At 30.2% G+C, this 23382-nt stretch overlaps 1 protein-coding gene and 1 long non-coding RNA gene across 2 annotated transcripts; both read right to left on the bottom strand.

The window, feature by feature from the left end:
* Positions 1 to 1255: 1255 nt before the first annotated feature.
* On the bottom strand, positions 1256 to 1861 carry LOC114735528 (cytochrome P450 81E8-like). Its single transcript, XM_028923230.1, has one exon. The coding sequence runs from the start codon at positions 1859 to 1861 to the stop codon at positions 1256 to 1258; it is 606 nt and encodes a 201-aa protein (XP_028779063.1).
* An 8835-nt stretch (positions 1862 to 10696) lies between these two features.
* On the bottom strand, positions 10697 to 22508 carry LOC114735527 (uncharacterized). The gene is made up of 3 exons (XR_003739280.1): positions 22431 to 22508; positions 10823 to 10827; positions 10697 to 10706 (listed from the first exon to the last, which is right to left on the bottom strand). It is a non-coding gene; the product is annotated as an uncharacterized LOC114735527 (long non-coding RNA).
* Between the last annotated feature and the right edge of the window lie 874 nt (positions 22509 to 23382).

The raw sequence follows: 23382 nt of genomic DNA, 5'->3' as shown, positions 1-23382 counted from the left end.
TAAGATGTTATTTCATTTTTTATCTCATATTTATTATTTTCCTCCAAACTAATTTACCTAATTTATATATTCAAATATAAAATAATATTGTTATATGAAAATATCTTAGAAAGACGATATGATATTTATTTGGGTTCTTTAAATTAGTTATATTTGTTTAGTGCTCTCCTCTCAATTCTTGTCCTGGCTCGACGACTTGGTGATTGGCGGTTGAGAGTAAGCAAAATTTGTCTATTTCTTGTAGTTGTGTCGTTTTCGTTGCCTCTGCGTTATTGAATGTAGATTTTGTCTGAAAGTAGTGCAGACTGCATATGTACTATCACCTGTCATCACGAGCTGATGCTAACACATTGGCCACCGACAATTCACCTGATTCTCAACAATGCCAAATATTTATGCAAATTTTCTCAACATTTAGATTGATTTAGTCTTGTGATAAATGCTTCTAAGTCTTTGGCCACTATTTAAATTGATTTGGTCATTGATTGCGTTATACTTGAGAGAGATAATCTAGGTGTAGAAATTGAATAAAATCATTCTTGACTTGAAATTAAATTTACTTATTGAATGGATAGTTCTGTTAGTAAAATAGAGATGTTTTTATTAACCTTGCATTGTCACCCTAAGGTTGTTGCTATTGAATTTATTAGTTGTATTAAGAGATTGTGCAATTTGATGAGAGTATATAAACATGATTCCAATTTGAGAGAGCTTTTTCAAGTGCTCTTAATCTTAAACTAACACATATTTTTATTAAAAATCTATTGAAGAGGAAATTAATCAATTGTTATAGAGTAAATAGGGGAGAAATAATCTACACTCTTACAGTAGAAGTTTCATTTTTAAGTTTCATTATTGAGTTAAACACCGATAGTCTAAAGAATTTCTTTTTAGTAAGTTTAATAACAATGAATTAATATATATCAACCGCAATGAAGGTTCGATGGCAAGTTTTAACCCGTTTTTGCATTAATCCTCATGGAAAGAATAACTTTAGTCAACTTCACTGTTTGTAACGACCCGTACGTTTGTGGTATATGCTTGGCGGCGAACACGAACAAAGCAATATGATTTATAATAACCAAGAAAAAGAGAACTAAATGGGAACTATTGGTGTACATAAAGATGGATGTTCTCGTTCGCTGATTGCCACAGATTGTGCCAAAGACTAAAAATTCACTTTTCATAGTATGAAACTCCCGCTCACAACTCCACACCAGTGGATGCAATTCCTTAACTTAGATCAACATTAATTTTAACCAAAAAGCATGTTAATAATTGGATGACGTGCTCTGCACATGGCCTCTAGAGGAATAATTTTTGGCATGGTGGCTCCTGCTCCTTCTGTCATATCAATTTCTTCCTCACTCACCCGTTTCCATTCAAAACATTGAATCAACATGCCCAAGGTCATGCCTATTGTTCGTTGAGCTAAACTTGCTCCAGGACAAGCTCGTCTTCCTAATCCAAATGGAATTAGCTTGTTTACCTCTCCTTCTTTTTCAAACCTCTCTGGCTTAAAACTTGTTGGATCACTCCATAAGTGGGGATCTCTATGGTTTCCCCAAGCATTGATTAACACAATAGTTCCACGAGGAACATTATATCCAGCAATGGTGCAATCATTCGAAGCCTCATGAGGAACCAACAATGGTGCGGCAGGATGCAAACGAAGTGTTTCAGAGACAATGTTTTGCAAGTATGGTAGCTTTGAGATGTCTGGCTCATCTATTAATCGTTCTTGCCCTATATGTGTGTCTATTTCTTTCTTTGCTTTTTCCAACACATGAGGATTGTTTAATAAACTTGACATTGCCCATTCTAAAGTCACAGCTGCACCATCCGTTCCGGCAAAAACCATGACCTATGAGTTAAGTTAGCAAAGTGAAATCAGTTACTACAAGTTCTATAATCAATTTCAGACCAAATTTAAGGAGCGTCACATGACCTCTGAAGATCTTGTGGGAAAAGAGGGAAAGATAATGAGCTGAGTTGTATTTTTCACTTATAGATAAGTTAAAGAGCTTTAATTAGAGACTTGAACCACTTTATTCTGATTTTTTTAGATCTAATTATGACTTTTCAAACGTGATCGCAAATTCAAGATTTATCAAGTGGATAATAAATTGAGAATCAATTTGAGTTTTGAGGTTTTTGATTCTTTTATGGGATTTCAATGGCCAAAAGAGGTTATGAAAGTGTCTCATGCTCTTCTATATGTAATACTCCTAACTCAGCTCACTCCTAATTCCATATGTAAAGCAATAGCCAAGATATGAATATTCAGCTCACTCCTAATTCCATATGTAAAGCACGACCTCACATTTTACACTAAAAAACAAATAGATGATTATGGATGGAATTTAGCAACCAAATTCTTTTCATTGCCAATTTCTTCATTGCAAATTGATTGGCGAAGAAATGTTCACATGCAAGTTTATTTGTCAATTCTAGATTTCTATCTTGTATTACACCTTTCAATATATTGCATATATCTAATAACACATAAAATATATAATAAAATAAATGGTTAAGGCGCAAATTTATCCATTAACTTATACTTAATGTGTGCCAAATACCATCTACTTTTCTCAACGGTCCAACCGATCCGACCGATTGAACCATGACCCGTTGATCTTTCCGGTTTGACTTCCGGTCCGGCTTTTAAAACATTGCATATGACATAGAGTTCAAGAGAATTTTTGTATAATTTAGCCCTTTTTCCTTTCCAATTCTTGCATAATTAAGCATCATAAATTTAGAATGAGGCAGATACTGAGCATACACTGTACCCACTCAACTTCAACATAGGTTGCATGCACGTCTTATAATACAAAGTAATCAAAAGATATCTAACTGCATGCAATAAAAAAGGTAAAAGTGTAACTTTATTTATTATTTCCCTCACCAAAATGAGAGCACCAATAACAAATAATCCAGCACTTCCATGTCCTCGTAAAGGATATACTTCTTGCCTACCAAACACGACGCCTCCAAGCCAATCATGTGGTCCTTATTCCCGAAGCTGTTCACCACCCGGGAATTAGATATTATGATAATAAATATTCCTGTGGTTTGGTTGGAGAAACTCTCTTAATTTATCCAATATTATGTTTCTTATATTTTCTAGCTAGCAGGGTACGTGTGTAATAATTGTATTTAAAACTGTTAGGTACTGTTTAATTTCTGGGTTGTGTGTATGTGTTTGTTGCAGCTTTTGATTTCACTTGTCTCTTTTGAAGAATAACATCTCTATTCCCGACTTGGCTTTCTCTGCAGGAAGTACAGTTGTATTTCGCTTACAGTCCGTTTGGTTCACTGAATCGGAGAAAACGGAATGATTACGAGAATTTGTTTGGTACATAATTAAGAAAAGATTATGCATAGGCATATTAGTTGAATTACAACCAACATGGGAATAGGTATGAATAATAAGAGACAAAATCATCCGATCAATATATATATAATCAGTTTTTTTTTGCCTAAATATGTAATAACTCTGTTCATATACATAGTAAATTAATTGACAAAATTACTCTAACCCATATATGCAATGAAAAGTGAAGTTTTTATCAAGTAAAATTGTGTTTATACATATAATATAGCAAGAAGTATAATAATGATAATAATATAATGATATATAATATAATAAAAATATAATAATATATGATATAATAACAAGTATAATGGAACTAAGGGATAATGAACTTTTTATTAATTAAAATTGAGTCTAAACTTTATATATGTGTGTATTAATAATCAGTTTAATTTCTATATAAACCGAAGCTAAGACAAGAAATGACCGATAGGCTTATGAATCTTTCACCAAAGGCACTTTGATTAATTTAAAAAGGGAAAAATTTCAGTCAGTCCCTTCTAAATAAATTTATTTTCCAATGACCCCCATAACATTCTAAAACTTCATTTGACTTTCTTTGACCAAAATGAAATTAAATGTTATGGATGAAAAGATAATTATGCCCTTGCATTATTTTGAAAAAAAATCAATCACCACCAGAGTTTCAGTGGCCAACTAGTTGGAGCTCCGACCTCCAACATCGAGGTCGATCACCAGAGCTCCAGTGACTAGAAATTATTTTTCAAATAAGGTTATCAGGGAATTTGAGCCCATGATTTCTTGACAAACCAAAAAAATTATAACCACCAAGCCGTTCAATCATTTAACCATGTAATGTGAAGGAAATATATATGTATATTATATATATATTACAAAACAAATTTAAGTGTCCTACTAAAATAAGACGATTTACAGTACAAATTAGGTAATTTACAAAGGTATATAGGAATTCACAACTCTATTTGAGGTTTTATGAGAAGAAAATTAAATGCCAAGGATTGAATAAACTACTGAAATAAAACGATTTACAACATAAATTAGGCAAGTTACAAGAAGTATGTGCCAATTCATGACTCAATTTGAGGTTCTGTTGGGGAAAAAAAATGTAAGGGTTGCATAAACAACTGAAATAAGAAAACTTATAAATAAATTACGCAATTTATAAAAACTATACGAAAATTTACAACTCCATTTGACGTTTTATAGAGAGAAAAATTAAGGGAAAATTTTGATTAAGGACCGCAGTTGAGAATTTATTTCAAACAGCCCCCAAAATATTCTAAAATGTCATTGTAGAACCAAAGGACCAAACTGAAATTAAAATTAAGAGCAAGATTACAATAATACCTCTCATTTTTATTTTTTTAAAAAATAAATATTAATGGTCGTCAAAGTTCCAGCCACCGGAGATTGGAAGTCCGACCACCAGCGCTCAGGTGGCCGTTGCCGGAGGTTGGAGCTCTAGTGGCCGCTACTACAGCTCCAGTGGCTGGAAGATTTTTTTCCTCAAAATAAAGTGGCCAAGAGAAGGTTTGAACCCATAACCCCTTGGCACACCAAAAGTGGGGTGACCACCAAGCCAACTAAACTATTTAATCATGTGATGCAAATAAAAATATATATAACAAAATAAATGCAAGTTTCCAAGTGTAAGTAAATAAGTGAAATTCGACAATTTACAAGTGAAATTCAATAATTTACAACAAAAATTTGGCAATTTACAAATAACATAGTGGAATTCACAACCCCAAATGTAAGTGTTTAAGTGTAAATAAGTAAGTAAAATTTGAAAATTTATAATAAAAGTTTATGGATTTACAACCCAAATTCTGTTATTCACAAGAAACACAAAAAAATTCACAACTCAAAATATAAGTGTTTGAGTATAAATGAACAAGTGAAATTCATCTATTTACAATCGAAATTCAGTGATTCATAAGAAACATAAACATTACAAAACTAATAAGAGAATTCACAACTTCCAATACAAGTATTCATGTTTTTTATGAATCGTTGAATTTGGGTTGTAAATATCTTAATTATTGTTGTAAATTGCTAAATTTCACTTGTTTATTCACACTCAAACATTTACATTTTGGATTGTGAATTCCTTTTTGTTTCTTGTGAATAGCAAAATTTGGGTTGTAAATCCATAAATTTTGTTGTAAATCTTCAAATTTCACTTGCTCATTTACATTTAAACATTTATATTTGGGGTTGTGAATTCCATTATGTTATTTGTAAATTGCCAAATTTTTATTGTAAATTGCTGAATTTCACTTGTAAATTGTCGAATTTCACGTGTTCACTTACACTTGGACCCTTGCGTTCATTTGATTATATATATTTTTATTTGCATTATATGACTAAATAGTTTGGTTGGCTTGGTAGTCACCTTACTTTTGGTGTGCCAAGAGGTCATGGTTCAAACCTTCCCTTAGCCACCTTATTTTGGAAAAAAAAAAAAATTCTGGCCACTGAAGCTTCAGTACCGACCATCAGAGCTCCAACCTTTGGCGGCGGTCACCTGAGCGCTGGTGGTTGGCCCTCCAATCTCTGGTGGCCAGAACTTCGACAACCATTAATATTTATTTTTTAACACTACTACAAAAAATACTAACTGTAGCACTTTTTTTTTTTTTCATTTTTGTAGTATTTTCGAAACGCTACATTAATACCTGCTATGGAAGGATATGGATATAAGATGTAGCGTTTTCAAAACGTTATAGTAGGTCGACCTCCTATAGTGGCTTCCTCAAGGAAGGGCTACAGGAGTGTTGCTATCTCCCGTAGCGCTTCCTTGAGAAAGCGCTACAAGAAGTGCTACTTGCTGTAGCCTTTTCTTGACACTTCCTGTAGGGCTTTATCAAGAAAGTGTACAAAATTTTTTTCATAAAAAAAAATTAATTAGTATTTTATAGTATTTCCAAAACCACATTTATAGAATTTACAAAAAAATTTCTCAATTGCCAGCAAAATTCAAAGATCAAATATATACAATAAAATTCTCAGAACATTACCACAATAGACATTGACAACAGTTTTAAACAAAATGAATCTAATTCTAATTCTACAACTAAAGCTAAATCAAAAAAGAGAAGCAGCTACCCACTTTATATAAGGAATTGTTCAAACACATATCTACACCACTCTTCAATGACTTCATTTACTTGGTTGTCAGTGTAGTTTATGCAACGTGCATCTTCATAATGCTGCTCAATAATTTACATAGCCAATTAAAATCACTAAAAATTAAGTATTAGACAATAATTAAAGTTAATAAACAATATAAAGTAAAAATAAAACTACTTACATTCTCATGAATAAAAATTTGATCATGAGTAATAATTTCTTTCATGAATCTCATAATATAATAACCACGATCATTATTATTGGGTTAGAAAGGGCAACTGTAACAATATCGTCAAATAGTTAAATCAATTTATGAATCCAAATAATTTATTTTCAAAACTTAATAATTGAAATAAATACCTAAAATTTCTTTCACACGTAGCTTTTTGAGGTGTTAGCAGCTTTAGAATAACTCAATCGGCCAGCAGAACTTCGATAGCCAATCAATGAACTAATAAAATGAAGTTGAGATTAAATTGGTTATTCAGTCATACAAATATACACTTGTATACAAGCATAGACAGACACTTAGCAATTGAACAGCCACATCATATCAGGACAGTCTCTTGGTTGACCATGCTCTAAAGGATCCAAATAGTAAATAAGGGACCCAAAGGTGTCACTAGATTGATCACAATCAATATCCAATGTTGTCTAAAAATTTTTAAAAATTGTTTAATTAAATCAAAAGTAGCAAAATGATTAACAAATATCATAACTCATAAGAGTACAGCCAATTACTTACCCTGCATTAAATGGTGCTAGAAACAACATATTATGAGTTGCTTTTGCTGAGAAATACTCTTTAACCATGTTAGATTGAAAATCAATGTCCTTTTTTCCAATATGTTGGCCTATCATATAGGGATTGATAAATGAGAATTGTACTGATCTCTCAGTGTCCATCAATACGTCACGGTACAAGTACCTTCATGTAAAAATAATTAATTAGATTAAAACTAATAACATTAAATGATAAATAATAAGTGTAATATCCTATTAAAAAAAATTAAAAAAAAATAGAGTCAACTTTCCACCAAAAGTTGGTGGAAAGTTGAAATGTTACGATGGAAATTTTGGGAGAGAGTGAAAAATGGGGTAGACGTGTGGAAAAAAATGGGATTAGGAAGACTTAGGGGGAGAGAAGGAAGACTTTGGGGAGGAAAAGTAATTGCACGAAGGAAAAATGGTAAAGGGTAGTTAGAAGTTGCAGCATAAAAGGGAGAGGGGATGCAGAAGTTGGGAGAGAACGCGTGAGAGAGAGAGGGGAGGAGAGAAAGAGAGCGAGAGAGAAATAGAAAGAGCGTAGCAGCAGTCCTCGTGAAGGAGAAGGCTAAGCTTTGAAGATATTTTAGGTACATGAAATTATCTCTTTTCATCAAACTTTCTTCATAAATATTTCATATATATTTTATGCTTCCTAATAGTAGTATTATCATAGTGATTAGAGAAAATTTTGAGACTTGTATATGATCTAACTATTGAGTTTTGACAAAAGATGACTATAGAAATTTAGAAGTAAATGAGTTGTTAATTTTAATCGGTTTAGATTTCTCTATTTGCTAGTTTTAGTATTTAAATTAATTTATTTAGTGGAAAATCTGTTATGTATGAGATATACCATATTTTTACCGATTAAATTTAAGTTAAATAATTTATTTGGGTTGTTTGATATATTATTGAGATTTTAATCGGTGTAGTTTTATTTATTGGGTGACTGAAAGTTTTAAAATAATTATTGTAGCTAAAAAGTTTATTATTTATGGAAATATATATATGGTAGTTATACCATTAAAGTTTTGATTATATTATTTAGTTATAAATATTTGAAGTATTATTGAAATTTTTGATAGTTTGATTTTGAGGTTTAAACTTAAAAAGAGTGTTTTTAGAATTTAGAACATAATAATTTTATATTTGGAAATTGTTGAAAATCCTTTTTATTAAGGTAAATAATTTGGAGGTGGTAAATAAATAATTTGGGTTATTAGAAATTTTAAATTGTTTCTAAAATACTTAATAATTTTTTTTTGAGTTATGAGAGTTGAGGGATTTTAAAGTAAAAATTTAATTAAATCAGAAATTTAAATAATATAGAGAAGTTTAATTAATTAATTAATTAATTTATATTAATATGTGGTTATATTAATTGTGTAGATTAATTATTGGTTGAGCAAAGGATTGACCTTGTGGTAATCCTTAGTATTGCTTTGGCGAGAGGTAACCACTTTCCACTTGTTATATGTGCTAACATGTTGTTTGTGAGTATTTTGCTGTTTTTAGAATAATATTTGATATTTGGAACTTGAATAGATATGTTATATCTTTTGAGCTATGAAAATTGTCTTGTGGGATTTTTGGAATTGTGATTGAGAAGTTTGGAAAAGATATATGATTTATATCTTATGGATTATACTGGGAAAATATTGAGACATTTTTGTTATATTGTGAATGGTTGGTTGTTATTTGGATTTTGGATTGAGCGCTATCCTACCACGTGGTAAGGCCGCCATTAGTGCACATTGGTCGGCTTCTTCCTTCGTCCCTAAAGTAAGGGATAGACCTTTGTGGCTTTTTATTCGTCCCCCAAAGTGTGGGATAGGCCTGTAATAAGGGATGGATCTTTGTGACTATTTAATCGTCCCCCAAAGTGTGGGATAGGCCTATAGGTCGGTTTGATCCCCTATAGGGAGGGATAGACTTATGTGGCTTGTGTGTTAGCTCCCGTAATGAGGATTTGGATGATTGAGATTATTTGAATATACATATTTGTATTGTCATTGATATATATATTGAGATTTAATAATTATCCCACTTGACACCTCACGAGCACATGTTAGTATGTATGATGAGTTGGAAAGTTGGTTACTGAGGCGTTTGTCTCACCCCGTGGTTTAACATTTTCAGGCGATAGTTCAGGTGGTGGCCCATCAGGGAAGGCTCCAGAGGCATAGTGTGCTGTTATAGCTTGTATAGCCTCCCTGCTTTTGTTCTATGTGCTGACTTGTTATACATTGCCACATAGGGCTCATCTACTATCATGATGTAAAATAATACTTTTAATTACTACTATCTGGTATGATAGGGCCGTGAGGAAGCCCGAGACGTTTTAGACTCTACGTGTAACGCTCCTTTGAAAGTGTTGACTTTTGACTAATGAGCTCTATAGTTTATATTAAACTGATTTATCAGTTCGTATGGTTGAAAATATAAGTTTGGTTTGGGCTAATGGTTGAATGATATTTCTGGACTTTGGAAGTCCAAGGCCCAAGGTAACGATCGATGTTACTCTTATTATAAGTTTATTTCTTTTAACCATGATAGCAATTTTAAAATTTTAAGGTTTCTTCTTTTCTATCATGGTTAATCATTCAAATAAATTGTTAGATTTAATCTAAAATAGTTTTGAAAGAGCGGTTGTCACAATAAGAATGATGAAATACCCAATCCATATGTTAATAGTCGTAGCACCAACCCGTCTATGATGAAGTATGTCATTCAGTACATGCCAATCAATATTATCAAATATATCATTTGTGCTGTAGATGTGCCTATCAAACTCCACTTGAATACCATTTCGTTCCCCAAAAAAATTAGGTGCAATCAATTCCAATTGATTACGATATGAGTTGGTAATTTGTTTTTGACCTATTTGACTTGCTGATAATGAGCCTTTTTTTTTTATACACTTGTTGAACCCTTAGAGTTGCTGCCAACCAATTGAATTTGTTTGCTTCTTTTTTGTGTAACCTATAAAAATCATCAAACTAAATCAAATATTTCTAATAAGATATATGAAAAAGTTTTTTAAAAAAAGTAAATTTATTACCTTTTGAAATGGCTTAATAAGACGTATAGGCCATACAACATAAGCACCCACAACATCTTTCACCATTGTTTGCTCATCTGGAGTAGGAAATGGTAATTGAGCATCTTCATTGGTGCAAACATCAATTGTTACACGGAGTGTGTTCTGAGGCAATGGTAAATTATGCAGAATTTCATTACCATTATTGTAGACAACACCCATAGCAACTACATGCTTAAAAGATTGATCTAAATCCACTTATAATTTAAGTTTCCCTAACAAAAAAATAAAGTCAATAAAGAAGAAATTATAAAGAAATTAAAAATTAAGTAGAGAAAAAACTTGAGAAAATTTACTGGAAGAAGAGGGATTTTAGGAACTTAAGTACAACTGTCCTTTACTCTTGGGCTATCACATGTGCGAATACTTGGTCCTATCTCACTTTATATGTAGCTCTGCAACTGCTCCATTAATTCCATATTTTTTGTCGCACTACACAAGTTTGTTCAAAAAATTGTTCCTACATTTGCTGCTTGAAAGAATTCATTTCCTCTTTTAGTTGTGAAATCTCATTTCTACTGCAGCGCTTTTGGGGTCCAAAATAAGATGTTGGTGTCACTCCAAAACCAACATCCCGAACACGACCAGGAACTTTAGGGACATTTAATTCTCTACTAAGCAAATCATCACGTCCAATACGTTGGGCTTCATCTGGTGATTCTTGTGTGATTGATGCTAGCACAAAAAAGCTTGATAAAATTATTTCTTATAAAATAGAATCATTTAAATAAAAAATACTTAATGGAACATATAATACTTACATAATACCTTGCAACCCTTCTAACTTCATCATGAACAATTTCACCTTTTCTTGTTAGTGCAACCAGCTAGCCACAACATATGTCGTGATAATTGTGTAGCATCTAAGTTTGATTCCTTTATCTACAAATTAGAATTATTTGAAGTTAAAAATTATTCTAACAAATGTCATACATATGAAGCAATTATTAATGCATATACCAGTTTTTCCTCCATTTGTTCTTATGCTATTCGTCCTTGTCTATAATGATATTTCATGTTTATCACTTGGGACTGATTTTTGTCACTTAATTCCTGTTTAGATGAAAATTATTAATATTAACATATGTTAATTATATATAAATTACAGTTGGAAAACTCTATTATTACCTGAAATTGCTAAGTTGTATGTGACTCTAAAAAGATATCCCATTATTCTTTATTAATGATACCATCACATAAACTCGGTGGTGCTGGGATGATATTCTTATCATCGTCTCTCATGTAGTATTTGACTAGATCAACACAAAACTTTCTTAGAAGAGTGCTAGCTTTCATTAGCACATATCTCTCTCGAGTCTCGTCAATATCAAAATAAGACTGCAAGAAAAAAACCATATTTAATTGGTTGAAGTGTGATCTTATGAGAAAAAAAAAAAATGTTAGAGTAATTAATATTTTACCACCACTTCATTCTAATCTAAGTTCTTATACTATTTCGGGACTCTTCTCCAATTGTCAAATGTAAAAGGGACTCTATCTCGAACTGCAGTACCAATGAAACTAGTAAATTTGCTACGATTGACTCTAATTGGTTGCCCCTTGAAATTCCACTCAATTGATGACTTGATTCCCTTATTTCTCAACTTGATCAACTTAGCCATAATGGTAGAGAAGGGGATTTTATTAACTTAAATTGTGAAAATGAAAAAAAAAAGGAAAAAAATATCATTAGCAGAGGATTTTTATAATTTTGAAAAACAATGCATTTAGCTTTTTTTTTTAACTTAAATAGAAAAATGAAAAAAAGGACTTTTGTAGCGTTTTATACGCAAACACTACAGAAAGTTGCCCTTCTATAGCGTTTTGTTAAGAAAACGCTACAGCAGGGTTTTCATGATTTTTTTAAAAACCCCTTAGCTTTTTTTTAAAGGCCTTCTATAGCGCTTTCTGTAGAAAGCGCTACAGAAAGTACCAAGAATTAAATTTTTTTTAAAAGAAAATAATCTTCTATAGCGTTTTCTAAATAAAGCGCTACAGAAAATCCTTTATTTCCTGTAGCTTTTGGAAGAAAACGCTATAGAAGATTTTTATATTTTTTTAAAAAAGTAAATGGATTGCTGTAGCGCTTTCTTAAGAAAGGGCTACAGTAAGTATCATACATGCTATAGCACTTATTTAAATAAGTGTTACAGAATATATCTTTTTTTTAATAATTATTGAGTACTAGCTGTAGCGTTTTCGTATTAAATGCTACAAAATAAGCGCTACAAATCAAGTATTTTGTAGTAGTGTAAAAAAATAAAAATGAGGGGTATTATTGTAATCTTATTTTTAATTTTAATTTTAGTTTGGTCACTTGGTCCTGCAATGACATTTCATAACGTTTTGGGGGTTTTTTGAAATAAATTCTCAATTGTGATCCTTAATTGAAATTTTTCCAAAAATTAAATGTCAATGATTGGATGAACAACTCAAATAAGATGATTTACAACACAAATAAAACTATTTAGAAAGATTTAAGAGATATGCTGGTAAATGAAAAGGCTCCCACAACTTGGCCAATATTTGATTGTAAATGAACAGAATTAAATTCAGGAATGGGGGGTGTTTGGATGGAAACCAAACCATGGTTTCAGAAGTGCTTTTACGGTTTACAAAGTAAATATGTGGAGGAGTTTGTCTCGTTTTGTAAAAAAATGCTTCTAAGAAGCACTTTTGAGGGTTACCAAACACCCCCCAAGTCAAGTTAGATTTTCACCTTTTAATATAAATATAAATATATATATATATATATATAAAGTAATAATTTGTACGATACTATGAAGGTAAGATACGACCAAGTCAAGTTAGATTTTTACTTTTTAATATAAATAAATATATATAAAGCAATAATTTGTACGATACTATGATTGGATTAAAATGAAAGAAGAAATTACTTGGATCGTTTTTTTTTTTTTTGGATACAATACTTGGATCGTTAATTAGCTAGCGAATGACGATGACGTTTAAGACAACGGTTTAATAACAGTGAGATCCCCCAAAAAGTGTTTTTAAAAATAAGTTACAGGTATCTATTTAAATAATTGTTAGAGCTAAGAAATAGGCAGACAGGCCCATATATATGGGCTCAGGTCCAGAAGCCATGTCGCCGCAAATATAACCATTGTCTGATACCCAATCTTTATTATTGATCCGGCATAGGGCTGGCTCCGAGATGCGTTTTTCAATTTATTTTTATTTTTTTTTATAAAACCAAGTTCACATTAAAATGTTCTAAAGTTTAAAACGAGTTATACAAATCCAAGGTTTTAAGTATAATCACATATTCTAATAAAGTCTAAGTTGTAGTCCAAAAATATAAATATTCCTTACTTCTTATCTTGGTCATTCAAATAATAATTTAATTTAGCCCTAGCAAGTAGCAACTAGCTGCAAGGAATTAGGAAGACGCAAGGGGTGATGCAAGCTAGGGGATAAATTCAGATTTGGACATCATTTTTTTATTGTAAATGAAACGAATCAAATTTAGGAAGTGTGGTTGTGACTGTGGAAAATGATAAAGGCAATGGTTGGGTGAAAGAAACCAATATGTTGAAGAGCATATAACACAAATCAATTTCTCTGGCCAAAAAAAAAAAAAGAAAGCCCTTATTTCAACTGTAGTTCTCTCCCCTAGAGACTATAAATAGAGAGGAAGGTTAAGTGTAGTGTGAGCATATACAAAAGCCAAATTAAAGGAGTTATGTGTGTGTGTGGCTGTAAATATGAAGAAGGCTATTCTAGTTTCTTTTCTCATTTGGGTTTCTACATTATTTCTCTTCCTTTCCTCTTCTACCCATGCACCTCTATTACTTGGTAACAACTTCAACTTGATTTGTTTTGCTTCTTTATGTTTTCCCCCTATCTCATTTACTGTATGTGACTAAATTGCCTCAAATATGAAATTATTGTACTCCTCATATCCTAAATATAAAAGCTAATTAGGGAGTTGATTTTGATAATAAATGTAAGAATTTAATCAATTTTATCTCTCATATTTATTACTACCTCCGGTCCTTAATATAAGACCCTGTTTGACTTTTAGTTTGGTCCTAAATATAAGACCTCAATCCACTTTGTCTCTCATATTTACTCAATTTTTTCTAAGATAGTCCTTCTAATAATTATAGTTCTAGTTAATACACCCGATTAGCAAGGATATTTTAGGAAAGACAACACCTATTTAGGACAAATAACTAACTCAACTTACTTCCTTAATCTCCTCAAATTAGTTAACTAGCTTTTATAATTAGGACCGGAGGTAGTATTATTTTTTTAAGCTAATTTATCTAACTTATAAATTGATATGTCAGCTAATATTATATGAGAGTATTTTAAGAAGATCAAGTCATATTTGTTAGAAATAATTTATTTAACTCTCTTAATTTATCTAAAGTAGTTAAAAAGTTTTTGCATAAAGATAAGAGGAGTATTAATTAATTACCGCTCGAATACAATCTTTAGTTTTTAAAAATTTGACTTCATTTTATTTTTGGTCTCTAAACTTTAAAACCAGTAACTTTTGTACCTGAAATTTACTGCACCTATAAATATTAGTGCCTATAAGTTAAACACTGTAAGATGAGTTGGTATTCTCGTAGCTTATATGGCAAAAACATTGATAAGAAATGTTGTCGCTACTTTTGCTTTGCGTTTTGAAGCCTTTTCTTTTGTTTTCCCCATATATCCGCATAAACTACAAGAGCGTCAGCTCATCTTACCCAGTCATCACCACATCATCAAAATTAATGATGTTTGTGCCAAATCAGCAATATTTAACACAATTTAGACTCACTTGGATTAACATTTACAAACGGAGTAAATTTTGAGAACTAAAACTAATTTTAAATTTTAAGGACTAAAATAAAAATGATACCAAATTTCATGAATTAAAAATTGTATTAATAACCTTTGATTATTTTTCGTTGTGACATGTGAACATATTATTAAAAATTGATATGTCACATTGATATGTGTATGTATTTATTATATACATGATGACAATGCGGAAAGGACATGGCTAACCTCGCCGGTGAGATGGCCCTGTTGAAAAATGTCCTGGTTTTCGTAATCCTCAGTGCCTTGTTCCATCAATCCTAATTCCAAAAGCGCCGTGCGATTACTATGGCCGTGATTGTACGACGTAGTAAAAGAAATATGTGAATGGTAAATAGCTGTCCTGTTTCTGTGTCAAGTGTGTTTATGGGTATCTTGTGACCGCTTTTTAATTAGGAGTAATATAAAGTTTGGTTCCTTAAATTTGTGCTTATTGTAGTTTTGATCCATCAATTTTCAAATTATAAATTTTGGTCCCTCAAATAATAAAATGGTTCAAATTTTTATTAGATTATAGGAATTAATGTTTTAAATAAAAAGAAATTTGAAGAACTAAAACCTATAGTTTAAAATTTGATAGACTAAAACCAAAACGAGAATAAACTTAAAAGACCAAAATTTGTATTAACTTTTTTTATTATCATTTCATTTTTAAAGAATAATGTCTTCTTGGCTGGATTTCATGGGCAGTCGAAGTTAACGTTGCCCATGAATTCCATGTACTTGTAAGTGTGAAAAATACTATCTCTGTCCTAATTGTAAGATCTCATTTATAATTTATAAACAAAATTTTATAATGAAGATAATAATCCTTAAATTTACGCGCTGATATATTGTCCTCGAAATAAATTAGTAGATGCAGAAAGGACATGCGTAGCCTCTCCAACCACGGATAAGAAATAGATGAATGATACGTCTAAAGTATACACAGATAATAATATAAATATAGTCCTTTTGCTTGGAAGGAGACCATTAAACTCCCTCGATAATCCATTATTAAATAAATTGCTGTCTTCTTTCTAATTTCTTCTATAGCTTCCTATTAATTTATGGGAGAATTATTTTAAGATTCTAAAGAAAAAATTTGATCATCTGAAGCTCTAATAATTATTTGAGAAACATATAATGACAAGTTTTAATGTAAAAAATGATGACAAGTTTCTGTTATTAACTTATCTTTAGAATTTCTTGGTAACTAAATCGCCTTCTTCATATCTCATAGTAATAATTCTCCCTTAGTTTTTCATTAGAAACAGTACTGTTTCTGTTTTTGTGTCATGTGTATGTGTAGCTTGTTGCAGCTTTTGATTATCATTTCACTTTTTAAGATCAATAATAATGTCTTCCTGCGGAGATTTCATTGTCATGGAAAGTCGACGGAAAGGTTGCTCATGAATTCTATGTAATTTTGAGTGTGAGAAATATATAATTAATTAGTTAATTCAGAGGGCTACTTCTCTGCTTTAAATTTTTGGAAAATTCAAATGGAGAAATAGACGGAGAGCGGGAGCAGAACCTCACCTCTTTCCTTCCCATACTCTTCCGTTCTCTTTCTTTTTTAACCGTTAGATTAATATTTTAACGGTTTAAATTTAAATCTTTTTAAAACTATTATTAAAATATTAAATTATAAAAAAATAATAATAAATTACAAACTATATTAAAATTTAATTCTAATGGTTTGAAAGTGTATTAAATATTTTTAATTTTTTAATAAATAACTTATAAAAGATTTAAATCTAAGCCGTTAAAATATGTTAATCTAACGGTTAAAAAAAAAAAAAGAGGGAAAAGGATGGGAAGGGAATAGGAGAGGTTCCGAACCGGGAGGTAAGTGAGGGAAATTAAGTCCAATTAATATCATGGAACATGATTTTGATAGATAAGAAATTTCCTCACTAAATGATTTCGATGAGAATTTCTCATGAATTAGTGATCCAATTATGTGACCTGAAAGTCTGTTAGACGAATTAGGTGCAATTTTTTCACGGGGGAAAAACATTTTTTATCCGTATTTTAACTTTCTTTTAGTCACTAGCTCAAACTTCTTTTATTAATTTGATGAGCATGGAGTGCTCATCGTACTTTGGACTATCAAGATTAATTTTGAATGGTTCAAATTGAATTTAAATTTTTGACAACACTGAACTTGTAAATAATCATATATTTTTGTAAAAATCCTTTATCTAGAATTTAGTAATTTCAAATTTCTTTTTATATGAGCTTCTCCTTTTTTAAAAAAGTAAATTTATTATTAAAAAATTGCATATAATCTAAACCATTTATGTCAAATTTTGAACTATCTAGATTGTATTACAGTAATGAGCACTAAACGAGAATTGTTGTTGTCTTTATCTCACACTACGGGATGAAAAAAACCACAGAAAATTTAAAACGGATTTACGAGAGAATTTGAGATGAACCTCGGCCGAATTTGGGCATTTGCTACCAACTTAGTGCAGATAAGTCCAGTCACAAATTTTTTTAATGATGAAATTTCACGTGTTTTTCATTACAAATTTGTTTAAAAAACTATGAGGGACATGCAACGGTTATTTACTATCTGTCACCAATATCAGCCATAAATATGTTTCAATTGGATTTCTTGCACCACTTATGAAAAAATGTTAGAATTATGTCAATTAAAAATGATAAAATTAAGTTAATTAAGTATAGCATATTGGACTAATGCATACAATTTTTAACTTTATGTTACGGTCATTTTTTACTTATGCAAATATAGCTCAATTTGCTTTTCTATGATGGAATTAGAATAGAATGAAATATAATCAACTACATGAAAAATTTCTCGCAAGCGAGGAAAAAAATTAATAAATCTAAAGAAAGTGGTCATTCCTCACTCTAAATGTTCAAGAAATGATTCTTCATATATAAGATTTGTAATCCCAATATTTTAAAATAATTATTTCATACAAAAAAGCTTACCATATTGTGTGTTTAAGTTGCTTTTGCTCGGAGATTCTTTTTCTTTTACACTCTGCACAAGAAATAAAAAATTATAAGGCCAGCTTTACGAAATGGGTTTACAAATAAACTGACTGAAGTCATTTATTAAAGGAAAAAAGATGCAAAATAATATCCATTTCCCTGAAATCGCCTCTATTTTTTTTTTTTTTTTCATTTTCAAGGCAACGATCAAGTCTTTTTGTGTGACCTAATCAATTTGGAATTTGGTTTTACTCTACATTACTTATTAATCGTACAATTATCTTATATTTTAAATTCATGTTATTTCTTCTTTGGCAACATGTCACCATCTTTAACTTAATACATTGTCATGTAATTTCTAGGTCCTAATCGGCGGCAAAATTTATATAATATAATTTTGTGAAATTATTTAAATAATTGTCTTGTGTATAATCCATAGTTTCCTAAATCCATTCTTGAAAACAGCCTAAAAATGTTTACATTATCAAGTCAATGAGCAAATGGTCTCTAGACCCAAACTGGAGAAGTCTTTGTGCGAACAAGTCAATTCTCCGCTTTTTTTAATATAAAGCAATTTTTGTATTATTTGATGAAAATTAAAGGGTGAATTATATTGATATCTTTTAGGTTTAAATATATTTGGTAGCGTTTTCTATCTATAAAACTAGAAAGAATCTCACTCAAAGATCATAAAAATTATTAAATCTCAAATAAAAAATTCCTGCAAAAAAGTAGTACTGTTTACAAGTTAAGGGAACTAGGAAACAATCCCAATTTGAAATTTAATAATTTTTTAGGTTTTTGTGTGAAATTTTCCATAAAATTATCTTTGTATATCATGTGTTTTCGTTTTATAACATATTTTTCCATAATCATTTGTAGTTTATTACTAAATATAATTTCTTAATTTTTATTATTTTTGTAAGTAAAGATTATTTGTCATCATATTCATAATTTTTCCCTTTTTTGGGAAATGGGTGAAAAGTTCTATTTGAAAATCTTGTTGAATGGAAGGGCCTTAATCTGAGTGCTTGTATTTTCTGTATATGAAATCTTACAAAGTATTAATATTTTTGTGTGTATAAAAGCATACATTAGGTCTTTCTAATTAATAAAATTAACACAATGTTTTTATAAAAAAAAATGTTGACACGAGTTCGGTCACGTGAACTTAAAAACTCCCCGCAGAAATATCTGTAGATCGCCCTTCTAACAAATTCGGTATTATTTACATTAATAGTGAGATTTTTTTTGAATAAATACTGGGTATCATATTGCTCAATCTGGAGGGGGAAAAAGAAAAAGCAACAACAAGTCTTTAGTCCCCTTCACCAAGCTCCACCTCTTGAATTTGAGGTGGTGGTTGATCTAGGAGACACCAACTATCCTCTAATCTGATAGTGAGACTTGAATCAGAACTTTTATAAGCCAAATTCTTATTATCTAGATGAGTAACTTTGATTCGTTCAAATTAAGACTATTGGTTGTGAACCGCTGAAATGTGCAAGAGATTCGCACGTTAAATCATACCATCATTGCCATCCATGTCATCAATACTAATATTTAATAAAAATAAATTTCTTTGTTTTATAGAGCCCAGCAAATAAATTTCCCAGAAATTAGTATTTGTATCATTTTGATGGCAAAAGCTCAAAAAATAAAGGGTAAAGGTGCAAATTTACGATGACCTTATTTTTCATGTGTACCCAGTAGCCTCATCTTTCTAATGATATAATTTTGCCTATGATTTTTTTTAACGTAATAGGGGGTAAAATACTAAAATTGCATCCAAAAAATAAGATCATGAGTAAACTTACATAATAAGAAAAAAAAATTATGGGCAAAATTGTACCACTAAAAAGATTGAGGTATTGGATGCACATAAAAAAAAAATTATGGGTAAATTTACACTTTTACCCAAAAATAAATCACGCTAACAGTTTCCACTTCAAGTTTTTTTTTTCAAATTTCAATTAAACTTCAAGCCTTGTTCACCACTAAAAAAGTGTGTGTATATAAAGAGAATTATAATGAGATCTCAGAAAAGAAAAATAATTACAAAATAAATGCTAGAAATTGTTATTTCCTATCCTAAACTTGTCATTACAGACTGCTTAGATTGTTATTGAGACTTTTTAGTAATTACTTTTCTTCCTTGAGACTTCATTGTAATTCTCTTCACACACACACATATATAAGGAAAATTAAGAGTAAATTATATTAATACTCTTTTAGATTTACATATATTTGATTGAAAGCCTTTAATTCAACTCCACTTCACTTGATTTTTTCGTTAATAAGATTATTTTTATATGCAATTTTTACTCTTTTTATTTTTCATTTTCTCTTTATTCAAAATTTTTGATTAATTTTTCTTATTGTTGTATCTTACATCTTCTTTTTACTAAAATTGTATTAACCCCCCCCCTTTTTTTTTTAAACTTTTCAAATCTATTTCTTTGGTCTATCCATGTTGGCGTGTTATCTAACCTTTCTGAAATCAATTAAGATAAAGTCCTTAATTATTCGATTAACCAACAGGAGTAAGCAGCACATTTATCTTCCTAGGCAGAATTTTATAAAATCAAGATGAATTCGGTTATACTCCCTCTATCCTTTTCTATAAACAACCTTAGATTCCATCACGAGATCAAAAAATTAGTTAAAGATAAGAAATAAGAAGAAATTGAAAATTTCTTTTTTAAAATACCCTTATTTAGGGGGAAGAGAGTATAAGAAAGAGAATAAAAAAATTATTACAATAAAGAGAATTATGAAGAAGAGAGAATATAGATAGAGAGATGATGGTTTGAAAAATGAAATAATAAATATCATAAGTACAAAAATTTAAGATAACTTATAAATATTGTTTATATTTAAAGATGAGGAGATAGTAGTTGTTGTTTATATAAATTGAGGGAGGGAGTAGTTGGCGAAAGGAAAAAAGAAAGATGAATCATGTTATCCTTCTCTTTCATCCTTTGTAAACAAAATGACTCTCAATGTCCTGGAAACAACATAATTTCCCAGTCAATGAGCTACTCTTCCAACAACCCAGTCAGTTTATAACATCTCTCTACTTTTTTTTGGAAAAAAAAATAATATCATCAATTGTAATCTCTAAGGGTTGACACTGGTACTATATGCAATCATTAGGATTATTTGAAAAAATAATTATAAATTTGTGAAAAAAAAATGAATTAGGATATTACATTTAGCTTATCTATATTTATATTAGAGGAAGTATAAGTCAGTCTACATATAGTCAATAAATAAAGCTTCTTTTATTCTATCATTTATTTCGGCAGTTGGCAGAGAAATGGTAAAAGCAAAAGCATTTTAAGAAGTATTCCTCTTGTCTTTTTTATACGGGGGAGAGAGAAGAAAAGAGAAATTTTTTGTATGAATGTGTAATTTTATCCTCTATTTATTAGTATGTTAACTTTATTTACATGATGTATAATATATATTAAATAGGGTTAAAATTAAAAATTTGTTAAATTTTAAATGAGAGTTAATAAAATTTAAAATTTTTTTTGATTTATATAAAATATATTAAAAATAATTTATAAATAGTACCAAACGAGTAACAAATTAAACGAGGGATACATGGCCCATGGAAACTCGTTAATCACTAGAAATTTTTTTTTTTTAAAGCAACATTCTTCAGTCACCGTCAAAACAGAGACACGTCAGCGTCATTGAGCTAGAAGGGATAAGGTACGACCAAGTCAATTTAAAATTTTTTTTAATATACTATTTCTTATTCTTAATATAAAACTCATTTAATTAATTTAGAAACATTAAAAAACTAAATAAAATACTTTGAAATATTTGCATTTATTATTTTTAAACCGATTTACTTAACTTATAAATCACTATATAATCTAATGATATGTATAGGTATTTTAAAAATATTATATAACATACGTTATAATTAAGTAATTTATTTATTTTTTAATTTTTTAAATTAATTAAATGAGTCTTATATTAAGAAGAGGGAGTAGAATATCAAACAAATTGGATTTAAATGAAAGAAGAAATTAATTAGATAAGCACTACTTAGCTAGTATTATTGGAAGCAAAATATTCAGGTGGGTGGAAACTGGGAGAAACCAATACTGAAGAACTTTTACGACGAAGTCAAACTCACTTGCACCAATTGAAAGCCCTTTATTTCAATTGTGCTCCTCTCTCCTAGAGACTATAAATAGAGGGGAAGAGTAAGTGTAGTATACACACAAGCCAAATCACAAGAGTCTTATATTGCTGCAAAATATGAAGAACACTATTCTAATTGCTTTTCTCATTTGGGTTTCTACCATATTTCTCTCCCTTCCCTCTTCCACTCATGCACGTCTACTAAAAGGTAACAACTTCAACTTCGTTTGTTCTGCTGCTTAACTGCTTTATCATCATCATCTTACAATCTTATTCACTGTGACTAGCATCTTCCCCCAGTTATGAAATTACTATTACGCTAATTAATTATTTTTCGTTGTGATTTCTGAATATATTAAAGTGGTACTCCCATGGCCCAATTTATAAATCATTTATTTCCAACATATGTTTTCCGTAAACTTTATTAACTCTGCTTTAAAATTTAATAGCTTTTTTTTTCCTTTATCTTTACATAATATATACACCTTTTAAGAAAATAATAATTTATACGTAATAATAAATAAAGAATAAAACAGCACATTCATATTAAAAATTTAATCACATGAGTTATATAAACAGAATCAGATGAGCATATTATATTGATGTTATGTAAATATTATATATGATGACGATGCAGAAACGACATCAATAACCTCGTCAACGCCGGAGAAGAATAAGCCTGCAGTAAAATGTCCTCCTGGTTCTCGTTATGCTGCTTGCCTTCCACCACGAGCAAAGCCAATTCCCAAAGCTCCTTTCAATCCCTATGGGCGTGGCTGTAAGAAGTAGGAAATAAAAGAAATATATGAATGATACGTATAAGGTATAATAATAATATATAGTCCTTTTGCTCGGTGGAAGATCATAACAGTCTCCTAATAATCCATTCTTAAATAAATTACTGTCATCTTTCTTTGTCACGTGTGTTTTTTCAGCTTTTGATTATCATTTCTCTTTTGAGGAATAATGTCTTTCTTCCTAGATTATTTCATGGGAAGTCGAGGTTTAGGTTTCTCATGAATTTTATGTACATTTGAGTGTGATAATTATGTAATTCTTAAATTTATGTGCTGGTGTT

This window comes from Neltuma alba, unplaced genomic scaffold, assembly GCF_004799145.2.
Source record: "Neltuma alba isolate B1F8T4 unplaced genomic scaffold, ASM479914v2 tig00013220_pilon, whole genome shotgun sequence".
NCBI lineage: Eukaryota > Viridiplantae > Streptophyta > Magnoliopsida > Fabales > Fabaceae > Neltuma > Neltuma alba.
Note: the sequence above shows the minus strand (reverse complement) of the source record. Positions and strands in the feature narration are given on the sequence as shown.

Bases quoted from the DNA above. Each gene is read 5' to 3' on its own strand.
- LOC114735528 (XM_028923230.1), bottom strand. From the start codon at position 1,861: ATGGTTTTTGCCGGAACGGATGGTGCAGCTGTGACTTTAGAATGGGCA.